The sequence below is a fragment of the Cherax quadricarinatus genome, chromosome 1, assembly GCF_038502225.1.
Source record: "Cherax quadricarinatus isolate ZL_2023a chromosome 1, ASM3850222v1, whole genome shotgun sequence".
Taxonomy (NCBI): domain Eukaryota; kingdom Metazoa; phylum Arthropoda; class Malacostraca; order Decapoda; family Parastacidae; genus Cherax; species Cherax quadricarinatus.
Window position 1 is genome coordinate 96,123,638 of NC_091292.1, and position 27,611 is coordinate 96,151,248.

The window sequence follows — 27,611 nt, forward strand, 5'->3', positions numbered from 1 at the left end:
GTCAGTGTCCATAGCTCAAGGAAGAGCTGAAGGACGTGGTGTTTATGGCTCAAGGGAGAGGGTGTACATGGTTCAAGGGATGGGGTATCCATAGCTGCATGAAGTGGGTATATATAGCTCAAGGGAGGGAATATCCATAGCTCTATGAAGTGGGTATATATAGCTCAAGGGAGGGAATATCCATAGCTCTATGAAGTGGGTATATATAGCTCAAGGGAGGGAATATCCATAGCTCTATGAAATGGGTATATATAGCTCAAGGGAGGGAATATCCATAGCTCTATGAAGTGGGTATATATAGCTCAAGGGAGGGAATATCCATAGCTCTATGAAGTGGGTATATATAGCTCAAGGGAGGGAATATCCATAGCTCTATGAAGTGGGTATATAAAGCTCAAGGGAGGGAATATCCATAGCTCTATGAAGTGGGTATATATAGCTCAAGGGAGGGAATATCCATAGCTCTATGAAGTGGGTATATATAGCTCAAGGGAGGGAATATCCATAGCTCTATGAAGTGGGTATATATAGCTCAAGGGAGGGAATATCCATAGCTTTATGAAGTGGGTATATATAGCTCAAGGGAGGGAATATCCATAGCTTTATGAAGTGGGTATATATAGCTCAAGGGAGGGAATATCCATAGCTTTATGAAGTGGGTATATATAGCTCAAGGGAGGGGGGGGGTTGTAATTCCAAGTAGCAGATGAAATTTCCATGTCTTTTCATCACTGGTGTACAAACTAGCCTTTCATAGCACAGTATTAAGCTAATTCACATTATCTTAATTTCCAGGCTATGGTTAGCAAGGAGGTCAAGGCATCTCATGAGTTAGTTTTCAAATATTCCAACAGTGATTTTGTATATAATACCAGCAGTGACCATGGCCAAGACATGATGTCAGCTTTTGATTCATTACTCCTGGAAAAGTGGAAGGCAGCAGATGATGCATCTTTATTTAATTACAAAGTTGATGATGTTGAAACAAAATTATTAGCTGGAAAATATAAATTTGTTGTCCAGGTGAGTAGTAAGATGTATTTTTGATACAGTATTTTGAAAACACCCAGGTAAAACCCCTTCCAAGGTGTGCTGTACTGGACAGCAGAGAACAGCTGTTGATCCAAAGACTAGGAGCTAACTTCTTTTTCCCTTCAGAGTGGAGTCCCTTGATGCTGATGAAAGGCTCTTGATCCAATAAATTGAAGCACCCCTTAGATCAGACCTGATTACCTCTCACTTTCAAGACAATGTGTGACCACTGTGGGTTCATCATTTGCCAGGGAATATATATAATAATCATAATAATCATGTATGTATATAATAATCAGGTGGTTCCATAGCTCAGTTGCTATGCACTCAGCTCACACACTGACGTCCGGGGGTCAATCCCCGGTATGGCTTGAAATATTAAGACATGTTTCCTTAAGACACCTGCTGTTCAAGTTCATCTATCAGTACAATAGGTGCCTGGGTGTTAGTCGACTGGTGTGGGTTGCATCTAATTTGCCCAGAATGCTCTGCATAACAAGGGGTTTTCTATATAGTAGTATGTCATTGATATCATCTAGGCCTGTATGCCTTGTACTTGTGGAAATAAAGATTATTATTGCTATATGTAAATAAATAGAATGATTTTAACGAAGGTCATGAATGTTAAGGTCAACTGCATTAGAAATTTAATTCAGATTCATATTTTTATTTCTTTATATGCTGTACAAAGATAATGTAGTTTACATATAATAAAACATTGTTAGGCAGAAAAGAAAGTCATTAGTATGCAAATGCATTTTAGACAGATTAATCCTAATGCTTAAAGACTACTTAAGAATTGGACATAGGCTGTTAAGTAGTATTTTTATGCAGTTAACTAAATTTTATGCATAATAATAAAGGTAGCTAAATGAGCATAATAATCATTCATGTTAAGCTCTATACCCATGTGGGGCATTCGGCGCAAAGTGTGGTGGAGGCTCAAGCCTCCGTTTTCTGATCGATCGCCAGACACACACACTACCTATTTGTACTCATCTATCAAGCTAAATGAACAGTAGTACAATTTTTAAAAGTGTGATTTATTATTTCAAACTGATTCACAACAATTACATGCATGCATGCATGTGTGTGCATTCATGGGTAAATGCAATTTTATTTTCATAAAAATTCACATGTACTGTATAAAATTGACCACCTCATAACATTAAAATGATTACTTTACAGATGAATGCAAACCGAAAAATTATGAAGAGAAAATCGCAAAATATTTTAAATGTAGTGCAGCCTTTTGAACCTGAATGTTTTAATTTCACCAAGATTAAGACAGAAGAGATTCTTACAAACCTTCACTATGAGCAGAACTCTCCCAAGGTGAGGTTTAGTTCTTTTTATTATTTCAGTGCTTTTAAGTATGTAAGTTTATTCAGGTATACACAAATACAGTTACATAGATTATCATACATAGCAGCATATGTGTAGAGAACCTAGGATAACCCAAAAAAGTCAGACAGAGTGACTTATTTCCATTGGGGGGCCTTTTTATTATTTTAGTTTTTAATAACATGGTTGTTTCAGTAAGCATGCTATTCCATCAGTTATAACGAGCATAGTAGGAAAAGTACATGTATATGATATGAATAATCACACCACTGCATAAGCTTCTGGTAGAGGAAAAAAAAAGCACCACAGAGTGGTGAACATGTTCATTACAGAAAGGAAGTAGGTTGTAGGATTTCGATTTAGCTTTAAAGTTGATATGTATTTATTTCACTTTTACTGAAGGGCTGGTAGATGAAACCTTCATCGTCGCTCAAGCTTTGTCTTATCCAAGTTAAAACTATGGAGATCAGGTATATTCCTCTGCTTCAGTTGCTAATCTTTCTGGGATTGCTTTTCTGTTTAGGGACTTTTTGGTCGTCCCTGGCTGAAGCTTCTATGCAGAATCTTATATCTCTTATGTGTGATGTTGACCAACTACACATTATCTTTGTTATCTTGTTAATTTCCATGATCTTCATGATCTAATGACTTGCAGAATTATTATGGATGTTATTACAAAGCTGTGGGATTTAATCGTTGCTCATCCTTATTATGTCCCTCTAGTTTATGCTTACAAACCCTTGTTGAATCCTTGGGTTTACCTCCTTTTTGTGATTTTCATATTCCTTACTATTCCCTACTCTTCTGTTATTTCCAAAGTCTCACCCTTCGACTTTGAACAGGTGCTTATGCTTTCTTGATCATTTTCAGTCACACTTTGATGCTACAAGTGAGTATACAGATGGTTCTAAATCTGCCACTGGAGTTGGACATGTAGCTGTCATTCCTGTTAACATGATTCAAGGTTGGTTACTGCAGGTAGCTAGTTCCAGATTTTAGTAAAGTAAAGTGAAGTTTATTTCTTTATAAAGGTTACAGTGTGTAATTACAATTTTGATTTGCTAAGTACAAAGATAGCCACTATCATGCCAGGACATTTTTTGCAGACTAATCCTAATACTGTACATAGTAACTAATTAAAACTAGACAAGATAATAGTACATAGTAACTATACTTAAAACTAGACAAGAAGTAGTGGTTAACTGTTTTACAATCTTATTTAAACTTAATACAAATGTGAGGTAGTAAGGTGGAGTAGGGTTCGGTAAAATAATCTTGAAATTGCACACAAAATCTACATTACAAGTAATGGTTCAGGTGGTAATATTTTATGGATTGACAGAATTAAAAGCCTAGAGGTCATATAATAAAACTAGTTAGCATATGTTTTGGTTGATTTGGTTAATATTGAGAGATAAGATGATTTTTTAGCAAAGTCCTAAGTTTATAAGTTGTCAGAGGATCCTTGACCTGTTCCGGTAGTGATTTCCATGTGTTGGATAGGGGTGCTGAATTTCAGGTTGCTGTCAAGGTGTAGGCCTAGGAATTTACCCTCATTATGTTTGGCAATAAGAGTGTTGTTGATCTTCATGTTAAGTTGGGCAACATCTGCTCTATTACCAAACATAATATAGAAGGTTTTGTCAGTGTTAAGTTTAAGTTTATTGGCTGTCATCCAAGTAGATACTTTTAGTAGCTCCTTGTTAACAATGGTGTTGACTGTGGCAAGATTTGGGTGGGGGGTGACATAAGTTGTGTTGTCAGCAAAGAGAATGGGTTTCAAGTGTTGTGATAGATTGGGAAGATCATTGATGTATAAGAGGAAGAGTAGGGGACCATGCACACTTCCCTGTGGCACTCCAGTATCAAGTGGTCGTGTTGATGAGGTTGTGTCTTGAATGGTGACGTACTGATACCTATTAGTAAGGTAGAATTTGAAATATGCAAGTGCATGGCCTCTTATACTGTAATGGTTAAGTTTGTGGAGTAGGATGCCATGGTCTGCTGTGTCAAAGGCTTTTTTTAGGTCAATAAAAGATCCTAATGGATGTTCCTTATTTTCCAGTGCTGTGTAAAGCAGATCTAGCATTTTTATAATTGCATCGTTTATGCTTTTATTTTTTCTGAAGCCAAATTGGCAAGGGTTGAATATGCTTTGTGCTGTTATAAATGAATATAATCTCTTGCGCACGAGTTTCTCGAAGATTTTGGATAGCAATGGCAAGTTTGATATTGGCCTATAGTTGTTTAAATCTTTAAATGGGCTGCAGAAAACAGTATGAAGTTCAATGATGAGAAATTTCAATTACTCTGATATGGAAAACGTGAGGAAATTAAAACTATATCGGAGTATAAGCAAATTCCAACCACGCAATAGAGCGAAAAACTAATATAAAAGACCAGGGAGTGATCATGTAAGTGGATCTCACATTCAAAGACCAAAACATTGTATCACTCGCATCTGCTACAAAAATGACAGGATGGATAATGAGAACTTTCAAAAATAGGGATGCCAACCCCATGATGATACTCTTAAGGTCACTTGTTCTATCTAAGCTGGAATATTGCTGCACACTAACAGCACCTTTCAAAGCAGGTGAAATTGCTGACCTAGAAAGTGTACAGAGAGCCTTCACGGCACACATAACTGCGATAAAACATCTCAATTACTGGAAACACTTGAAGTTCCTCAACTTGTACTCCCTAGAATGCAGGCGGGAGAGATGCACGATTATATACACTTGGAAAATGCTAGAGGGATTACTACCAAACTTGCACATAAAAATCACTCCCTATGAAAACAAAAGACTCAGCAGATGATGCGACATACCCCCAGTGAAAAGCAGGGGTGCCACTAGCACGATAAGAGACAACACAATAAGTGTCAAGGGCCCAAGACTGTTCAACTGCCTCCCAGCATATATTAGGGGGATTACCAATAGACTCCTGGCTGTCTTCAAGAAGGCACTGGACAGACACCTAAAGTCAGTACGTACCTGATCAGCCAGGCTGTGGTTTGTACGTCGGGTTGAGTGTGGCCAGTAGTAACAGCCTGGTTGATTAGGCCCTGATCCACCATGAGGCCTGGTTACAGATCGGGCTGTAGGGGCATTGATCCCCAAAACCCTCTCCAGGTATCCCTTTGGCTCCACTTTTTTCCTTAACCTACAACTGTGAGCTTTGTTATCCCTGTAGCAGGTACAATGCTAAGAAATTCTCTTATCAAATCTTTCATTTCCTTTTATCCTCGTATATTATATCCTATTACAGTATATTGTCATCTTGTATTTTTTTTTTTATAACAAGTCGGCTGTCTCCCACCGAGGCAGGGTGACCCAAAAAAAAAAAAATCCCCCAAAAGAAAATACTTTCATTATCATTCAACACTTTCACCTCACTCACAGATAATCACTGTTTTTGCAGAGGTGCTCAGAATGCAACATTTTAGAAGCATATACATATAAACGTACACAACATATCCCTCCAAACTGCCAATATCCCAAACCCCTCCTCAGGGAAACCGGTTACTTTATATAGCCGGACTCCCTTCACTAAATATTACCCTGCTCACACTCCAACAGCTCGTCAGGTCCCAAATACCATTTGTCTCCATTCACTCCTATCTAACATGCTCACACACTCTTGCTGGAAGTCCAAGACCCTCGCCCACAAAACCTCCTTTACCCCCTCCCTCCAACCTTTTCGAGGACGATCTTTACCCCGCCTTCCTTCCCCTACAGATTTTTATGCTCTCCATGTCATTCTACTTTGATCCATTCTCTCTAAATGACCAAACCACCTCAACAAACCATCTTCAGCCCTCTGACTAATACTTTTATTAACTCCACACCTTCTAATTTCCACACTCCGAATTTTCTGCATAATATTTAAACCGCACATTGTCCTTAGACAGGACATCTCCACTGCCTATAACCATCCCCTTGCTGCAACATTTACAACCCAAGCTTCACACCCATATAAGAGTATTGGTACCACTATACTTTCATACATTCCCTTCTTTGCCTCCATAGATAACGTTTTTTTGTCTCCACACATACCTCAGCACACCACTCGCCTTTTTTCCTTCATCAATTCTATGATTAACCTCATCCTTCATAAATCCATCCGCTTATATGTCAAGTCCCAAATATCTGAAAACATTCACTTCTTCCATACTCCTCTCCAATTTGATATCCAATTTTTCTTTATCTAAATCATTTGATACCCTCATCACCTTACTCTTTTCTATGTTCACTTTCAACTTTCTACCTTTACACACACTCCTAAACTTGTCCACTAACCTTTGCAATTTTTCTTTAGAATCTCCCATAAGCACAGTATCATCAGCAAAAAGTAACTGAGTCAATTCGCATTTTGTATTTGATTCCCCATAATTTAATCCCACCCCTCTCCTGAACACCCTAGCATTTACTGCTTTAACAACCCCATCTATAAATATATTAAACAACCATGGTGACATTACACATCCCTGTCTAAGACCTACTTTTACCGGGAAGTAGTCTCCCTCTCTTCTACACACCCTAACCTGAGCCTCACTACCCTCATAAAAACTCTTTACAGCATTTTGTAACTTACCACCTGTTCCATATGCTTGCAACATCTGCCACACTGCTCCCCTATCCACTCTATCATATGCCTTTTCTAAATCCATAAATGCAACGAAAACTTCCCAACCTTTATCTAAATACTGTTCACATATATGCTTCAATGTAAACATTTGATCTACACATCCCCTACCCACTCTAAAACCTCCTTGCTCATCCGCAATCCTATATTCTGTCTTACCTCTAGTTCTTTCAATAATAACTCTACTGTATGCTTTTCTTGGTATGCTCAGTAAACTAATTCCTCTATAACTTTTACCATCTCTTTTGTCCCCTTCCCTTTATATAAAGGAACTATACATGCTTTATGCCAATCCCTAGGTACCTTCCCCTCTTTCATACATTTATTAAACAAAAATACCAACCACTCTAACGCTATATCCCCCCTGCTTTTAACATTTCTGTCATGATCACATCAGTTCCAGCTGCTTTACCCCCTTTCATTCTACATAGTGCCTCACGCACCTCCCCCACACTCACATCCTGTTCTTCACTTCTAGAAGATGGTATACCTCCCTGGCCAGTGTGTGACATTACCACCTCCCTTTCTGTGTCGACATTTAAAAGATCCTCAAAATATTCCCGCCATCTACCCAATACCTCCATCTCCCCATCTACTAACTACCCTACTCTGTTTTTAACTGGCAAATCCATTCGTTCCCAAGGCTTTCTTAACTTGTTTAACTCGCTCCAAAATTTTTTCTTTTCATTGAAATTTATTGACAGTGCCTCTCCCACTCTATCATCTGCTCTCCATTTGCACTCTCTCACCACTCTCTTCAGCTTTCTTTTACTTTCCACATACTCTGCTCTTCTTATAACACTTGTCCTTTGTAAAAACCTCTCATAAGCTACCTTTTTCTCTTTTTTCACACCGTTTACTTCATTATTCCAACAATCACTCCTCTTTCCTCCTGCACCCACCCTCCTATAGCCACAAACCTCTGCTCCAACCCTATTCCAACCCTCTTCAACCCCCCCCCCCCCCACTACTCATACTTGCACTAGCCCACCTTCTGCCAATAGTTGCTTATATCTCACCCGAACTTCCTCCTCCCTTAGTTTATACACTTAAACCTCTCTCTTACTTGTTGTTGCCATTTTCCTCTTGTCCCATCTACCTCTTACTCTAACTGTAGCTACAACTAAATAATGATACGATATATCAGCTGCCCCTCTATAAACATGTACATCCTGGAGCCTACAAATCAATATTTTATCCACTAATACATAATCTAACAAACTACTTTCATTACGTGCTATATCATACCTTGTATATTTATTTATCCTCTTTTTCATAAAATATGTATTACTTATTACCAAACCTCTTTCTACGCATAGCTCAATTAAAGGCTTCCCATTTTCATTTACCCCTGGCACCCCAAATTTACCTACTACTCCCTCCACAACAGTTTTACCCACTTCAGCATTGAAATCCCCAACCACAAGTACTCTCACACTTGGTTGAAAACTCCCCATGCATTCACTCAGCATTTTCCAAAATCTCTCTCCTCTACACTTCTCTCTTCTCCAGGTGCATATACACTTACTATAACTCACTTTTCACATCCATCCTTTATTTTACTCTACATAATCCTTGAATTAATACATTTATACTCCCTCTTTTCCTGCCATAGCTCATCCTTCAACATTATTGCTACTCCTTCTTTAGCTCTAACTCTATTTGAAACCCCTGACCTAATCCCATTTATTTCTCTCCACTAAAACTCTCCCACCCCCTTCAGCTTTGTTTCACTTAAAGCCAGGACATCCAGCTTCTTCTCATTCAGAACATCCACAATCATCTTTTTTTGTTATCATTTGCACAACATCCACGCACATTCAGACATCTCACTTTGACAATTTTCTTATTATTCATTTTATTAACCATTACAGGAAAAGGGGTTACTAGCCCATTGTTCCCGGCATTTTAGTTGACTTTTACAACACGCATGGCTTACGGAGGAAAGATTCTTATTCCACTTCCCCATGTACACCTACCATCCGACTTACGACCTGCTCGACTTACGACCACTCGACTTACGACCGTGTTTTTTATGCCAAATTTCTGGGAAATAAACAACTATTTGTGTTGTACACAGTGTTTATCCTAAACCTTACAGTATAAAATACAGTACTAATAACATAAAAAGTAAAGTAAAACATGAAATACCAAAATAAAACAATAAAATAAAGTCATTACCAAAATGTTTTGTTGATATATTCAGTAGTAAAGTTCGACTTACGACCATGTCGACTTACGACCGGTTTCTCGGAACCGAACTCGGTCTTAAAGTCGGATGGTAGGTGTATATAAAAGGAAAAGTACTAAGAACAAGAACTATTAAGATAAAATCAAAGAAAACTCCGATGAGTGTGTATAAATAAACGTGTACATGTATGTCTACTGTGACCAAAGTGTAAGTAGAAGTAGCAAGACGTATCTGTAATCTTGCATATTTATGAGATAGAAGACACCAGCAATCTTACCATCATGTAAAACAATTACAGGCTTTTGTTTTACACTCACTTGGCAGGACAGTAGTACCTCCCTGGGTGGTTGCTGTCTACCAACCTACTACATCTTAAAAAAGTAGACCAGCCAGACAAGAAGTACTCGTCTAGCCAGGCTACCTCTTATATTCATAGTGTGGAAATTAGGAGGAGGTGTGGAGTTACTAAAAGTATTAGTCAGAGGGCTGAAGAGGGGTTGTTGAGGTGGTTTGGTCATTTAGAAAGAATGGAACAAAGTAGATGACTTGGAGAACCTATAAATCTTTAGGGGAAGGAAGGCGGGGTAGGGATTGTCCTCGAAAAGGTTGAAGGGAGGGAGTAAATGAGGTTTTGTGGGCGAGGGGTATGGATTTCCAGCAAGCATGCATGAGCGTGTTAGGAGTGAATGGAGACAAATGGTTTTCGGTATCTGACGAGCTGTTGGAGTGTGAGCAGGGTAATATTTTGTGAAGGGATTCAGGGAAACTGGTTAGTTGGACTTGAGTCCTGGAAATGGGAAGTGCAGTGCCTGCACTTTAAAGGAGGGGTTTGGGATATTGGCAGTTTGGAGTGACTGTCTAAACTGTCGTGATTATGTATGAGTGATGGTGAATGTGTTGACTGATAATGAAAGTTTTTTTTTTTCTTTTTGGATTTTTCTTTCTTTTGGGTCACCCTGCCTTGGTGGGAAACAGCCAACATGTTAAAAAAAAAAGAAATGTAAGAACATAAGAAAATAAGAAAGAAGGATCACTGCAGCAGGCGTTGGCCCATACTAGGCAGGTCCTTTACAGTCCATCCCACTAACAAAACATTTGCCCAACCCAATTTTCAATGCTACCCAAGAAATAAGCTCTGATAACTCGATCCACTCATTTGCAAGTCCCACTCAGATCCAACCCCTCTCACTCATATTTATCCAACCTAAATTTGAAACTACCCAAAGTTCTAGCCTCAATAACCCAACTAGGTAGACTGTTCCACTCATCAACTACCCTATTTCCAAACCAATACTTTCCTATGTCCTTTCTAAATCTAAACTTGTCTAATTTAAATCCATTACTGCGGGTTCTCTCTTGGAGAGACATCCTCAAGACCTTATTAATATCCCCTCTATTAATACCCATCTTCCACTTGTACACTTTGATCATGTCTCCCTTCATTCTTCGTCTTACAAGTGAATGTAATTTAAGAGTCTTCAGTCTTTCTTCATAAGGGAGATTTCTAATGCCATTTATTAATTTAGTCATTCTACGCTGAATGTTTTCTAGCGAATTTATGTCCATTCTGTAATATGGAGACCAGAACTGAGCTGCATAATCTAGGTGAGGCCTTAACCCTTTGACTGTTTTCGACGTATAAATACGTCTTACGAGCCAATGTTTCTGACGTATATATACTCAATAATTCTAGCCGCTTCAAATCAAGTGGGAGAAAGCTGGTAGGCCCACATGTGAGAGAATGGGTCTGTGTGGTCAGTGTGCACCACATAAAAAAAATCCTGCAGCACACATTGCGTAATGAGAAAAAAAAACTGATCGTTTTTTTGGAATAAAACGCCGACTTTGAGGTGTATTTTCGTATAGTATTTATCGTTGTATTCGCGTTTTCATGGTCTTAGGTGATAAAATGGAAAACATATTACAGAAATAGAGATGATTTTCATTACTTTTACGATGAAAACGACCTTGAAACTGAGCTCAAAGTAGCGGAAATGTTCGATTTTTACCAATGTTCAAGAGTAAATAAATCACACCACACGTCCAATACACGTCAACTGGGGAGTCTAATATTCTTTCACTAGTGCACTAATATTATTTATACCATTTTTACAATAATGCAGTCGTCTGCATAACAGTAAATTTTGTATTTTTTTGTATGAATAAAAAATCAAAATAGAAAGCAATAATAATATAAGAGGGGCCTAGAGATGTGACTAATGAACAGAGCATATGTTATTTTAGTGCCACGAATGTCTACCTTGTTTATTCTGGACCCTATTTTGAAATTGGCATCTTTTTTTATTTTGCGTGAAATTGGCCAAATTGCCAATTTCTGACCACCATATTGGGTAGTCCAAATTAGTAAATGGGAGGTTTCTTGTACTCAGCTGATAGATAAAATGGAGTTCTAAAGAAATAGCTATGAGTTTGGTCAACTGGAACAATGGAATTGGCTGAAAATTGGGCTCAAAGTCGGCGAAATCGCCGATACGCATATGTCGCCGAGACCGCTAACTTCGCGGGAGCATAATTCCACGAGTTTTCGACCAAATTTCGAACTTTTGGTGTCATTACCATCAGGAAAAGATTCTCTATCATTTCATAAGAAAAAATATTTTTTTTTTTTTTTTTCAAAAATTGAGCGACATAAAATGACAGTTTCAGAGAGGGGCCTGAAACAGTCAAAGGGTTAAGTAAGTAAGTAAGTTTATTCAGGTATACACAAATACAGTTACATAGAATTATCATACATAGCAGCATATGTGTAGAGAACCTAGGATAACCCAAAAAAGTCAGACAGAGTGACTTATTTCCATTGGGGTCCTTTTACCTTATTATTATAATATAAAGGTTATAATATTTTCTTATTATTCTACAATGAAGATAACATCTTATTATCATACTAAAAAGACTATCTACTACACGAGGGTCATTAAGACTATCTACAATACTAGGGTCATTACTAGGAATAAGGTAAAATTTACACGTATGTTAGCTAAAAAATAGAAAATCATTCCCCTCCCTTTCTGTAGCTACATTCATCAGACACCTTTTGGCACTCTTCTTGAACTGGTTCATGCTATGACTGGCTTTGACATGTGCGGGTAGTCTGTTCCATTCCTTTATTGCTGTACAATAAAAGGTGTTTGACGCCTGGCCAATGACTGTGGGTACTACAAAGTTGTGCTCTCTCCCCCTAGTACTATGATTGCTTTGGTTCCCAACCTTGACAAAATTGACAGCAAGATATTCTGGACACTGTTTGTGAGCAATTTTATAAACATGATTTAGCTTCAGTTGTTTTACTCTGTCTTCAACATTCAGCATATCCAACTGCTGTAATTCATCCTGGCCTACATGTTCTCTTGGTCCCAGCCCCAGGATGAATCTTACGATTTTGTTCTGGGTGATTTGCAGTCTATCTTTCAGTTTTTTTGTCAAGGCAGAGTACCATGAAGAGCAAGCGTAATCCATATGGCATTGTATAAGGACTAGACATAGGGTCCTGCGAGCCTCAGTAGGTAGACACTGTGCTTGTCTATACAAGAACTTCAGTCTGGCATTCGCTTTCTTTACTACACTGTTCCCTATCAATTCTCCTGACATGCATGGGTCAAAGGGGATTCCCAGATATTTTACTGATGAAACCAAAGTGATGGGCTCCCCATTACACTGAACATTAAAATTAATTACCCTTCTCAGTTTATGTTTCGTGCCAAAGAGAATGGCTTCAGTTTTCCCTAGGTATAATGATAGTTTGTTGTCTACTAACCATTTGCTGCAGGACTCCAGTTCCAGTGTTAAAACATTAGCAATATCTTGTGGGTCTTTACATGTCACTAACAGAGCACTGTCATCTGCATACAGTAGGAGTTTGCACTTGACACTGATAGGCATATCATTGACATAACATAAGAATAATAAGGGACCCAGAATACTACCTTGGGGAACTCCACATGTTAATGATGTATAAAGCTGCAGTATAACCTCTGGACTTCTGTTGCTTACACTTCTTGATATAAATCCCAATAATCTATATGCCTTATTACATACGCTTAGGCATTGCTGTCTTGGGTTAAGGTTGCTGCTCACCATAACCCCCAAGTCCTTTTTGCAATCTGTATGGCTAAGTTCTACATTATTTAACTTACAGTTATCATGTATTCCAATATTCTAATAATTTAGCATTCTAACACCTATCCCCAAAGGGCAGAAGAGCATGCTGTAGGCTTACTGGCCCATGCTAGAAAGAAAAAAGGAGGCAAAACAGGAGAAAGTCAGAAGACAGGAAAGACAGAGGGGTTATAGAAAACAAGTCAGTAGAAAAGGTGAAGAGAAAGTGAAGGTAAGGTCAGGTCAGGTCAGGTCACAAGTGTTCTGAAGATAAGAACATTTGACAGTGTATTGAGAGAGAGGTGGACATCTGAAACAAAGCTAGGTCTATAATTCATGTTAGGAATGTTGTGTATAAGAGTTACTTTCGTATTTCTTCCTCCATTACTTAATTTTGTTAATGTCTGCTACACATTTTAGCTTTACATTCCACTGCCCTGTTTTTTTTGTGTGGAATATATAAAAATCCACCATAAGAATGTGAAACTCTCTTGAAACAGAATATTCTGCTGTGCTAGAGAGCTCTGATACATTCAGATAATATTAGTCAAATATTGTTTGTACAGTACTCACTTTGTAAGTGAACTCAAACTCTTCTGATCCATGTATGATGTAAAATGTTATTTTTAATCAGGAAAACTACTTTAGCAAGCTTAAGTAGTTGAATGTTAAATTTATAGAGGAATCTGTCACATAGTCTGTATATGGTTTGTCATTGTAAGACTAAGATAACCTTACAATCCTGGAATATTAAATAAAAGAATCATTGTTAAATAAGCTTGAATTCTTATCAGTATCATAAAATATTCTAAAACTTTACTCCTCTGTTTGGATTTTTTTTTATTTTGTTAGGTGTAGGAATCTTGTGTGAGATGTTTAAAATTGTTCATTTACACTGAAATTTAGACAGTTTTCTATAACTTGCCCTATGCTGTTGATAGACAGTGGATACAGTAGGAAAAGGAACAGCAGTCTTGGAAGGTAGCGTGGTCATCAATAATGCTCCTATCTGCAGCAACCATAGTTTACTTGTTCCTTTTCTGGACCAGTGTCAGCCTCAAGTACTCAATGAGAAAGGACTCATGATCGCTCTCCATACAATTTTGTTATCTACGACACCGTGAGTAGAAAGTAAAACCATTTTATTTTGGTATAGAAAACAGTTTTATATCTGTTTAGTGTTCCTGTTGTTAACTTTAAATAAGAGTATCTATACCATGTTTAATAATTACCATATATTGTTATGCATAAGGTGAGAGGTATATATACAGTTGACCCCTTGAACAATGTGGATGTTAGGGGCACCAATCCCTCGTGCAGTCAAAAATCTGGGTATAACTTTTGACTCCACAAATAACTTAACTACTAATGGCCTACTGTTGACTGGAAGCCCTCCTGATAACATAAACAGTTGATTAACACAAATGTTGTATGTTATATGTATTATGTATTGTATTCTTACAATAAAGTAAGCTAGAGAAAAAAATGTTAAGAAAAATCATAATGAAGAGAAAATGCATTTACAGTACTGTACTATACTGTACTGTATGTATTGATACCATAAGTTTGTTTTCTGTTTAAAAGATGAATTATCTGTCTAGATAGCAGTAACTACATCACTATTGTTTTATATGATACAAAACACTAATTCTAGACATCAGAAATGAAAAGACAATGTGAAAAAGAAATTCATATTTATGATTTAATATTGCATCTTTACATATGTTTAAATTTCTCTCAGGTGCCAATAGAACATGTACGATCTGTAATTGTTTGTGTGTGTAAGTTTTGATAAGTTTTAACTTTTATAATAGATTTGTGTACATTTTATGCTAATAAATGATAAAATAGATTAGTATCTACATATATTTTATTCATTCATGACATACCTAACTTTTTCTTAATTTTTTGCGGTCACAAATCTCTAAAAAATTTTCCAGTGTGTTGACTGAAAAATTCTGTGTATAAGTGGACCCGTGCACTTTAAATCCATGTTGTTCAAGGGTCAACTGTACTTTGTCTAAAAAGTTTTTTTATTTTATAGATCTGCCAGTAAGTTGATGTGGATTTTTAGGAAGTTTTTGGATATTTACTATAGTAGCAATAAAGCAGTGCAGATATGCAATACATTTTCCATAATGAAATCAGTCTTCAAATCTGACTGTTCTAGTGGAAGTACATTACCTGTAAACCAGCTAACTAGCCTGGTCAGTTTCAAAAATTTCCTGTCATTTTGAGTAATAACTGTAGTTATGATCTCTGCAAATGACTTCCCTCATCCCTATGACATACTCTACAACATGAAATTTTGCTTTTGTGAGAGGAGGCAGTTAGTGACATATCTTGTAGCAGGTGGCTTCCCTCTTTCTCCTTTATCTGTAATTTACAGATTTTTTTTCATTTATTGGAAGGCTGTATGCAGAAATTTGTGTTCCAGTTCATGCACTAGTTAGTAAGAAATGTTGAGGGAAAGGTGGAAAAGTTTTGATCATCTATTCCAAAGATAATGTATTTGGGTACAAAAAGAATAAAAGGGCACAATACCGTGACTGTAACAAACACAGAAATAACCCGCCCATAGGAAAAAGAAACAGATGTTTCAGTCCGACCATTAACTAGTGTGACTACTTCATGGTCCAGGTTAAACTAAAACATCTTTATAAGTTCCTCTCTCCTATGTGTGGGTTATTTGTGTATTTGGGTACAAATCAGGTCTCATTTTGATTGTATCATACAATGGGAACATAGAGCATTTTAGTTAGTCGTTCATAGTGCATGCTTTGATATCTTGTTTTTAATGAAACACTTTCCATATTTCTTTTCAATAAATAGTACTGTGTTTTTGACTGAAAATATCCTAAATTAACAGGAAAGAATTTTAACCTATCTTAAATTCTTTATTCTTTCCTCAGATTTGTTTATATAGAAGTGTTTGGAGATTGTATCTTTTCAATGCAGTAGTCGGCTGCAGCACTTGCTTTTTACCTATCGGCTGATAGCGGTGACTCATCTATTGAAGTTCATAGTGCCACTACAGCATATACAGTATTGATCCAGAGTCAGACACAGGCTTTTCCCAAGCCATGGAAATCTCTTATCAGAAATATTTTCATGTCTGAGTCTTCATTTTAAAATGTTAAACTATTGAAATTGCATAAAAAAAATTATAAGTCATTGCTCCTGCATGAGGAATGTCCATTTTCTTTGGAAAGAGAGCCATGCCTATTTTATCTGGAAGAAATAGACAATATATTGCCACAAACCAGCTTTTTTCCAAACCTGACTTAAGTAACTTTATTTAGTGAGTAAGCTTTTATTTAGATTTTAGGTGCTGAACATAAGTCATTTCTAGATCACCAAGCAGTAGGGTATATAAATGTGTCAGAAATTAAAAAAAGAAAAACGGCATTTTTGAAGGTGCTAAGAACCTAACCCTAATTATTCACATTTACATACAAAATTACATAAAGGATTGATTTTCAGAACATAACTCGTGTATTATGTTTGATTTATTTTTTATATTTGATATTTAACATTCAGGGGTAAAATGTTGTGGATTTTTAGTAATATTCAAATTACATACTATACCTCATGTCAGTTGTCTGAATGCACCCCACTGGTGTTAGAAATATTAAAAAAAAGATTTCATCCAATTTCATCCATCTAATAGGGTCCAAATTCAAATTCAAATTTTTATTTTGTTGCATGTTATAAAATATTGTTAAGCACAAATAGCCACTAACATGTCTGAGCATTTCAAATAATTTCTAAATGGTTACGCTACAGACATTCAGTACTGCATGGCAGAGAAAAACTTTACGAAGTATTTGGTAGTTTCCTCTAAACATCTGTGACTGTTGCTAAATCAGTCAATTTATTTAATTTTAATTCTGAAATTATTCCAGTTGCATCCATAATTCTAAAGTCTGTTGTGGTATATTTTCAGCACTTCATTTATATTATTTTTATTTGTTTATATTCTGTTGTTGTTTCTTACCAGCATTTATCTTCATTCATTTTTTGAACATTATTATAAGTGTGTATTTTTTTTTTCAACAAGTCGGCTGTCTCCCACCTAGGCAGGGTAACCCAAAAAGAAAGAAAATCCCCAAAACGAAAATACTTTCATCATCATTCAACACTTTCACCTCATTCATACATAATCACTGATTTTGCAGAGGCACCCAGATACAACAGTTTAGAAGCATATATAAAAATACAATATAAAAAGTGATTTGAAATAATAATAATAATAAACTATACTATTTACCATATAGAATATAATATCAGGGCCCCAATTATATATATACCATCCTATTACACATCCCACCAAACTGCCAATATCCCAAACCCCTCCTTTGGAGTGCAGGCATTGTATTTCCCATTTCCAGAACTCAAGTCCGACTACATAAAAATAACAGGTTTCCCTGAATCCCTTCACTAAATATTACCTTGCTCTCACTCCAACAGCTCATCAGGTCCCAAAAACCATTCGTCTCTATTCACTTCTATCTAATACGTTCGTGCACACTTGGTGGAATTCCAAGTCCCTCACCCACAAAACCTTCTTTACCCCTTCCCTCCAACCTTTTCGAGGACGACCCCTACCCCGCCTTCCTTCCCCTACAGATTTATATGCTCTCCATGTCATTCTACTTTGATCCATTCTCTCTAAATGACCAAACCACCTCAACAATCCCTCTTCAGCCCTCTGACTAATACTTTTATTAACTCCACATCTTCTGATTTCCACACTTCGAATTCTCTGCATGATATTTACACCACACATTGCTCTTAGACAGGACATCTCCACTGCCTCCTCACTGCAGCATTTATAACTCAAGCTTCACACCCATATAAGAGTGTTGTCCCACTAGACAGTGGACCCCCAACTTATGATGTCCTCAACCTACGTTAAAACCGACTTATGATGCTTGTCAGTGTAAAATTTGACCCCGACATACATTTGTAAGAGTTTGTAAAACTTTTACCTCAGTATTTTTTATAATAATAATTATTACCTCACAGTACAAATACTCTTACATTGTGTACAAGTTGTACAAGTTAGTACAGAATAAACAAACAGCAACACACCATTTTTAGAGTGAATGAAGATAATAGTAATATTTTTTTTATTAACACATTGGCCGATTCCCACCAAGGCAGGGTGGCCCGAAAAAGGAAAACTTTCACCATCATTCACTCCATCACTGTCTTGCCAGAAGGGTGCATTACACTACAGTTTTTAAACTGCAACATTAACACCCCTCCTTCAGAGTGCAGGCACTGTACTTCCCATCTCCAGGACTCATAATAATAATAATAATAATATTATTATTATAATAAAAAGCACTAAACCCACACGGGTCGTGAATTGCTATATATAGAGTAAAGGCATACGAAAAGAATATTTTTCTACAGTTATCACCCAGTTTGACTAGAGAAAACATAATTCTTCCGACACTACCTACACAGCTGCTTTGTAAACAAATCTTATATTTACATCAATTTTTATTCTGTGAGTGTATGTGTCATGTTTATATGCTATGTAATGGGTTTCATATATAATTTTGAGGAAAATATCATAGATGGATTAATGAAAATGCCTATATTGATGTAAAATAAGACATTTAGTGTGCCCAAGAGTGATTATTATTACATAGTATTGGCATCATGAGTAGAGAGAGACTTAGTGATTTTAATGTGTACCTGCACACCAGCACAGTGTGTAAGTATATTTAGGTACAGGTACACATAAGTATAATTATCAGAGTACATATAAAATATGCAGTAACTTTAAAACACTTGAAATTTTGGAAAGTTTCCTGACATAATAGATGTGGTCACGGAAAATGTAAACAAACCGGGTGGGGGCGCCATATTTGAAAGACCGCTTGCCGTATAGCAAACTCTGGTCATAATTTGACATCGCCGTATTAGCGGAACGCCATAAGGCGAAACGCAGTAAAGCGGGGTCTTACTGTACGTTGAAAAACTCGACTTGCATCATTCGTCCCATACGCGTCCACACATCTGTCTGGCCTGAGCGCCTCAGCTGAGCTAATGTGACATTGTGTACAAGCCGGGGCGGACATGGTTGCATGCGTACATTCGATAAATTTTGGATTATTCCAGTGTTTTTAGTGCTTGTAACTGCTAAATAAGCCATCATGGGCCCAAAGAAAGCTTCTAGTGCCAACCCTGTGGTAAAAAGGGTGAGAAATACTATTGTACCACGGTCAGCTGCTGCTGCACCACGGTCAGCTGCTGCTGCACCACGGTCAGCTGCTGCTGCACCACGGTCAGCTGCTGCTGCACCACGGTCAGCTGCTGCTGCACCACGGTCAGCTGCTGCTGCACCACAGTCAGCTGCTGCTGCACCACGGTCAGCTGCTGCTGCACCACGGTCAGCTGCTGCTGCACCACGGTCAGCTGCTGCTGCACCACGGTCAGCTGCTGCTGCACCACGGTCAGCTGCTGCTGCACCACGGTCAGCTGCTGCTGCACCACGGTCAGCTGCTGCTGCACCACGGTCAGCTGCTGCTGCACCACGGTCAGCTGCTGCTGCACCACGGTCAGCTGCTGCTGCACCACGGTCAGCTGCTGCTGCACCACGGTCAGCTGCTGCTGCACCACGGTCTGCTGCTGCTGCACCACGGTCTGCTGCTGCTGCACCACGGTCAGCTGCTGCTGCACCACGATCAGCTGCTGCTGCACCATGGTCTGCTGCTGCACCACGGTCAGCTGCTGCTGCACCACGGTCAGCTGCTGCTGCACCACGGTCAGCTGCTGCTGCACCACAGTCAGCTGCTGCTGCACCACGGTCAGCTGCTGCTGCACCACGGTCAGCTGCTGGTGCACCACGGTCTGCTGCTGCTGCACCACGGTCAGCTGCTGGTGCACCACGGTCTGCTGCTGCTGCACCACGGTCTGCTGTTGCTGCTGCACCATGGTCTGCTGCTGCTGCTGCACCAAGGTCTGCTGCTGCTGCTGCACCCAGGTCTGCTGCTGCTGCTGCAATACGGTCTGCTGCTGCTGCAATACGGTCTGCTGCTACTGTAGCATAGTCAGCTGCTGCTGCACTATGGTCAGCTGCTGCTGTAGCACAGTCTGCTGCTGCACTACAGTCAGCTGCTGCTGCTGCACCACCACGGTCAGCTGCTGCTGCACCACAGCCAGCTGCTGCTGCACCATGGTCAGCTGCTGCTGCACCATGGTCATCTGCTGCTGCACCATGGTCTGCTGCTGCACCATGGTCAGCTGCTGCTGCACCATGGTCAGCTGCTGCTGCACCATGGTCAGCTGCTGCTGCACCACAGTCAGCTGCTGCTGCACCATGGTCTGCTTCTGCTGTAGCACCATCAGCTGCTGCTGCACCACTGTCAGCTACTGCTGCTGCACCACTGTCAGCTACTGCTGCTGCACCATGGTCAGCTGCTGCTGCTGTGCTTACTGTCAGTTGCTGCTGTACCATGGTCAGCTGCTGCTGCACAACGGTCGGCTGTACTATTCGAAGATGTGGAGAGACTGTTATTGGTGTGGCTTATCGAGAATACCGAGAAACAATTAACCCCAGAGGGTTAGCCACCCAGGATAACCCAAGAAAGTCAGTGTGTCATCGAGGACTGTCTAACTTATTTCCATTGGGGTCTTTAATCTTGTCCCCCAGGATGCGACCCACACCAGTCGACTAACACCCAAGTGAACAGGAAAAAATGCCTGGAACTAGTGCTCATATTGGTGAATTTAAGGCCAGCAAAGGTTGGTTTGAGGGATTTAAGAATCGTACTGGCATACATAGTGTGATAAGGCATGTTCTGGAAGAAAATGCCAAACAAGACCTATATTACTCAGGAGGAAAAGGTACTTCCAGGACACAGTGTCTCATCACTACATCTTCAATAAAAGTAAGTGTCATTTATTCTTCATTTAGTGATCTAGTACATGCACAATATATATATTCTGCATGTATCCTTCTTTTTGTGTGTAGGAAAATGTATATTTCATGTGGTAAATAATTTTTTTTCTCAGTGCACCACTTATCTTTTTTTCCTCATTAATTCTATGGTTAGCCTCATCCTTCATAAACCCATCCGCTGACACATCAAATCCCAAATATCTGAAAACATTCACTTCTTCCATACTCCTTCTCTCCAATGTGATATCCAATTTTTCTTTACCTAAGTCATTTGATACTCTCATCACCTTATTCTTATCTATGTTCACTTTTAACTTTCTACCTTTACACACCCTCCCAAACTCGTCCACTAACCTTTGCAACTTTTCTTTAGAATGACCCATAAGCACAGTATCATCAGCAAAAAGTAACTGTGTCAACTCCCATTTTGTATTTGATTCCCCATAATTTAATCCAACCCCTCTCCCCAACACCCTAGCATTTACTTCTTTTACAACCCCATCCATAAATACAGTGGAGCCCCGCATAACGATTACCTCCGAATGCGACCAATTATGTAAGTGTATTTATTTAAGTGCGTTTGTACGTGTATGTTTGGAGGTCTGAAATGGACTAATCTACTTCACAATATTTCTTATGGGAACAAATTCGGTCAGTACTGGCACCTGAACATACTTCTGGAGTGAAAAAATATCGTTAACCGGGGGTCCACTGTATACGTATTAGGGGTCCACTGTATACGTATTAAGCAACCATGGTGACATTACACATCCCTGTCTAATCTCCCTCTCTTCTACACACCCTAACCTGAGCCTCACTATCCTCATAAAAACTCTTTACAGAATTTAGTAACTTACTACCTATTGCAACATCTGCTATATTGCTCCCCTATCCATTCTATCATGTGCCTTTTCTAAATCCATAAATGCAATAAAAACTTCCTTATCTTTATCTAAATACGTACTGTTCACATATACACTTTAATGTAAACACTTGATCTACACATCCCCTACCCACTCTAAAGCCTCCTTGCTCATCCACAATCTTACTCTTTGTCTTGCCTCTAATTCTTTCAATAATAACCCTACCGTACACTTTTCCTGGTATACTCAGTAAACATTTTTTTTTTTTAACAAACTGGCTGTATCCCACCAAGGCAGGGTGGCCCAAAAAGAAAAATGAAAGTTTCTCTTTCTAAATTTAGTAATTTGTACAGGAGAAGGGGTTACTAGCCCCTTGCTCCCGGCATTTTAGTCGCCTCTCACAACACACATGGCTTATAGAGGAAAAATTCTGTTCCACTTCCCCATGGAGATAAGAGGAAATAAACAAGAACAAACACTAGAAAGAAAATAGAAGATAACCCAGAGGGGTGTGTTTTTTTTTTTTTTTTCAACAAACCGGCCGTATCCCACCAAGGTAGGGTGGCCCAAAAAGAAAAACGAAATTTCTCTTTTTAAATTTAGTAATTTATACAGGAGAAGGGGTTACTAGGCCTTTGCTCCCGGCATTTTAGTCGCCTCCTACAACACTCATGGCTTACAGAGGAAGAATTCTGTTCCACTTCCCCATGGAGATAAGAGGAAATAAACAAGAACAAGAATTAGAAAGAAAATAGAAGAAAACTCAGAGGGGTGTGTATATATGTATATGCTTGTATACATGTATGTGTTGTGTGACCTAAGTGTAAGAAGAAGTAGCAAGACTTACCTGAAATCTTGCATGTTTATGAGACAGAAAAAAGACACCAGCAATCCTACCATCATGTAAAACAATTACAGGTTTCCATTTTATACTCGCTTGGCAGGACGGTAGTACCTCCCTGGGCGGTTGCTGTCTACCAACCTACTACCTACAAATCAGTGAACTTTTTCCCCTGTAATTTTTAGTCTCTCTTGTCCCTCTTCCCTTTATATAAAGGAACTATACATACCCTCTGCCAATCCCTAGGTACCTTCCCCTCTTCCATACATTTATTAAATAAAACACCAACCACTCCAACACTATATCCCCCCTGCTTTTAACATTTCTGTCATAATCTTGTCAGTTCCAGCTGCTTTACCCCCTTTCATTCTACGCCATGCCTCGCGCACCTCCCCCCACACTCACATCCTGTTGTTCTTCACTCCTAAAAGATGTTATAATTGTGTATATCTTTAGTAAATACTATTCTATATATAATTAAGGGAAATTTAATATTGCTTCTTAATTGTAAAAGTATTTTCTTTACAGAGACATTAGAATTGGATTTAATTCTCTGACTGGGTATGCTTCGGTAAACCACTTCCACTTCCACCTGTACTACCTCTCTCACAAGCTTAACATTGAAACTGCTGTAAGTGCTGTGCTAACTTTTATTAACAAGTATTTTGTCTAACAAATGTTGCCTAGCAGGGAGCGCCCAGCTCCCTGCTAGGCAGGGAGCTGTTTGTAATACGGAACACTTTTTACCTGTAGGAAGCAGTAGTGCAAAGAATGGTTGCATTTTGCACTTTTGGAACTGCAGATTGGCTTCCATAAAAATTTAATTGGTTCTAATTACCTTATTTGTAAGTGTGGGTATATCTTAATCTAGGCATTTATATCTCGGGAACTCTCCTTTCCCTTGTAATTGCATATCTTTAACCTAGATATACCCAAACTTTTCTGTCAGCTGTTATATGTAGTGGTTTTCTTGAGTACAGTCAACACCATTATCTAGGATCTCACACTTATTCCTGATTAGGAAGTCCACCTGCATTTTAAAATTAAGTTCACTAAATACACCTTTCTATGGGTCTTTCATGGTCTGAAAAAGGAAGTACTTCTTGTTGTCTATTATATATAATGACTTGGCAAGCTTATTTCTTAAAATTGTGAGCATTCATTTGTGTAACATTAGACATGTTTAGTGTTTCTATTTTCTACCATGTTTTGCTCAAACAGATGACCATTATTTTACTCATTTTTGGCAGTTGCTTTTATTTCTAAACAGTAAATGTAACTTTTACTATTAGAACATATGGGCCTTGTCTGTTGTTCCATTACCTATGTCTAATTTTTTTGGTAAATTTCTTAATCTGAATGTTCATTATTGTAAATACAAGGCATGATCCAAGAGGTATAGACATATATTTAGCAGTGCTTTGTATGAATAAACATGTAAACAAAAAAGTTATGACAGTTTTGACAGCCACCATTTTGTTGAAACTATACAACATTTATAGAAAAACAGAAAAAACATAAGAACACACATGCATACTTGCTGGAACAACTGGAACAAAGGAAATGAGAGAGGTGATGGTGGTAATGACAATATGTCATGGATCACTTATTCATGAGTCCTTGGGTCATCTTTCAGGTACAAGTGAGGTCTAAGGTGATACAGTTTAAAAAGCTCTTTGTTTTATTCCAAGGCCTGGTATCTGAAATATATTTATAGTATAGACAAGACTTCCAGAGAGCTTGACACCTAAGTTAAGGAACAGATTATTATTAGTGTTAAACCCTTATACATCATACAACTCTACTGTGTGAGGATGCAGAAGGGTATGGATTAATGAAATTGGGGTTAATGCTGATGCAAAATTAATATCAAAGTCAGTGCAGTGGGTTAGTTTCTGTTAAAAAATCAAAGAGTGAATCTGCATCGAGGGTGGAGCTTTTAGTGAGGTCAACTAGAGTGAGTGTGCCAAGGCGTTGCAGATGTCAAAAGTGAATTCTGCTTGTTATCTGATAAGATATACTGCTATATTATGATAAGATTAACTGCTCGACCTGGCAGTCTTTGCAGAGCAATGCTGTGCATATTATTAAGGAACATTTTTATTCCCAACAAACTGGCCGTATCCCACCAAGGCAGGGTGGCCCAAAAAGAAAAACAAAAGTTTTTCTTTTTAAATTTAGTAATTTGTACATGAGAAGGAGTTACTAGCCCCTTGCTCCCGGCATTTTAGTGGCCTCTTACAACACACACGGCTTACGGAGTAAGAATTCTGTTCCACTTCCCCATGGAGATAAGAGGAAATAAACAAGAACAAGCACTAGAAAGAAAATAGAAGAAAACACAGAGGGGTGTGTATATATATGCTTGTACATGTATGTGTAGTGTTTACCTGGAGTTTACCTGGAGAGAGTTTCGGGGGTCAACGCCCCCGCGGCCCGGTCTGTGACCAGGCCTCCTGGTGGATCAGCGCCTGATCAACCAGGCTGTTGCTGCTGGCTGCACGCAAACCAACGTACGAGCCACAGCCCGGCTGATCAGGAACTGCCTTTAGGTGCTTGTCCAGTGCCAGCTTGAAGACTGCCAGGGGTCTGTTGGTAATCCCCCTTATGTGTGCTGGGAGGCAGTTGAACAGTCTCGGTCCCCTGACACTTATTGTATGGTCTCTTAACGTGCTAGTGACACCCCTGCTTTTCATTGGGGGGATGGTGCATCGTCTGCCAAGTCTTTTGCTTTCGTAGTGAGTGATTTTCGTGTGCAAGTTCGGTACTAGTCCCTCTAGGATTTTCCAGGTGTATATAATCATGTATCTCTCCCTCCTGCGTTCCAGGGAATACAGGTTTAGAAACCTCAAGCGCTCCCAGTAATTGAGGTGTTTTATCTCCGTTATGCGCGCCGTGAAAGTTCTCTGTACATTTTCTAGGTCGGCAATTTCACCTGCCTTGAAAGGTGCTGTTAGAGTGCAGCAATATTCCAGCCTAGATAGAACAAGTGACCTGAAGAGTGTCATCATGGGCTTGGCCTCCCTAGTTTTGAAGGTTCTCATTATCCATCCTGTCATTTTTCTAGCAGATGCGATTGATACAATGTTATGGTCCTTGAAGGTGAGATCCTCCGACATAATCACTCCCAGGTCTTTGACGTTGGTGTTTCGCTCTATTTTGTGGCCAGAATTTGTTTTGTACTCTGATGAAGATTTAATTTCCTCATGTTTACCATATCTGAGTAATTGAAATTTCTCATCGTTGAACTTCATATTGTTTTCTGCAGCCCACTGAAAGATTTGGTTGATGTCCGCCTGGAGCCTTGCAGTGTCTGCAATGGAAGACACTGTCATGCAGATTCGGGTGTCATCTGCAAAGGAAGACACGGTGCTGTGGCTGACATCCTTGTCTATGTCGGATATGAGGATGAGGAACAAGATGGGAGCTAGTACTGTGCCTTGTGGAACAGAGCTTTTCACCGTAGCTGCCTCGGACTTTACTCTGTTGACGACTACTCTCTGTGTTCTGTTAGTGAGGAAATTATAGATCCATCGACCAACTTTTCCTGTTATTCCTTTAGCGCGCATTTTGTGCGCTATTACGCCATGGTCACACTTGTCGAAGGCTTTTGCAAAGTCTGTATATATTACATCTGCATTCTTTTTGTCTTCTAGTGCATTTAGGACCTTGTCGTAGTGATCCAGTAGTTGAGACAGACAGGAGCGACCTGTTCTAAACCCATGTTGCCCTGGGTTGTGTAACTGATGGGTTTCTAGATGGGTGGTGATCTTGCTTCTTAGGACCCTTTCAAAGATTTTTATGATATGGGATGTTAGTGCTATTGGTCTGTAGTTCTTTGCTGTTGCTTTACTGCCCCCTTTGTGGAGTGGGGCTATGTCTGTTGTTTTTAGTAACTGAGGGACGACCCCCGTGTCCATGCTCCCTCTCCATAGGATGGAAAAGGCTCGTGATAGGGGCTTCTTGCAGTTCTTGATGAACACAGAGTTCCATGAGTCTGGCCCTGGGGCAGAGTGCATGGGCATGTCATTTATCGCCTGTTCGAAGTCATTTGGCGTCAGGATAACATCGGATAGGCTTGTGTTAATCAAATTTTGTGGCTCTCTCATAAAAAATTCATTTTGATCTTCGACTCTCAGTCTGGTTAGCGGCTTGCTAAAAACTGAGTCATATTGGGACTTGAGTAGCTCACTCATTTCCTTGCTGTCATCTGTGTAGGACCCATCTTGTTTAAGTAGGGGCCCAATACTGGACGTTGTTCTCGATTTTGATTTGGCATAGGAGAAGAAATACTTTGGGTTTCTTTCGATTTCATTTATGGCTTTTAGTTCTTCCCGCGATTCCTGACTCCTAAAGGATTCTTTTAGCTTAAGTTCGATGCTTGCTATTTCTCTGACCAGTGTCTCCCTGCGCATTTCTGATATATTGACCTCTTTTAGCCGCTCTGTTATTCTTTTCCGTCGCCTGTAAAGGGAGCGCCTGTCTCTTTCTATTTTACATCTACTCCTCCTTTTTCTTAGAGGAATAAGCCTTGTGCATACATCGAGTGCCACCGAGTTAATCTGTTCTAGGCATAAGTTTGGGTCTGTGTTGCTTAGTATATCTTCCCAGCTTATATCGGTTAGGACTTGGTTTACTTGGTCCCACTTTATGTTTTTG

At 39.0% G+C, this 27,611-nt stretch overlaps 1 protein-coding gene across 6 annotated transcripts in view; it reads left to right on the forward strand.

Moving 5' to 3' along the window:
- The window catches only part of LOC128689652 (GDP-D-glucose phosphorylase 1), a 49,627-nt gene that overhangs the window by 14,392 nt on the left and 7,624 nt on the right, over positions 1–27,611 (forward strand). For 4 of the 6 annotated variants that reach the window (XR_008407201.2, XM_053778028.2, XM_053778013.2 and 1 more), the window contains 5 exons: positions 796–1,023; positions 2,221–2,367; positions 3,247–3,354; positions 14,272–14,450; positions 23,481–23,583. Coding sequence is in view for 5 of the 6 variants with exons in the window: in XM_053778028.2 (XP_053634003.1) it covers positions 799–1,023; positions 2,221–2,367; positions 3,247–3,354; positions 14,272–14,450; positions 23,481–23,583 (762 nt within the window). In the remaining variant the exon portion in view is untranslated. Of the gene's footprint in view, positions 1–14; positions 104–795; positions 1,024–2,220; positions 2,368–3,246; positions 3,355–14,271; positions 14,451–23,480; positions 23,584–27,611 lie in introns of those variants that run through there. The other 2 variants (XM_053778021.2, XM_053778035.2) reach the window with 2 other exon arrangements.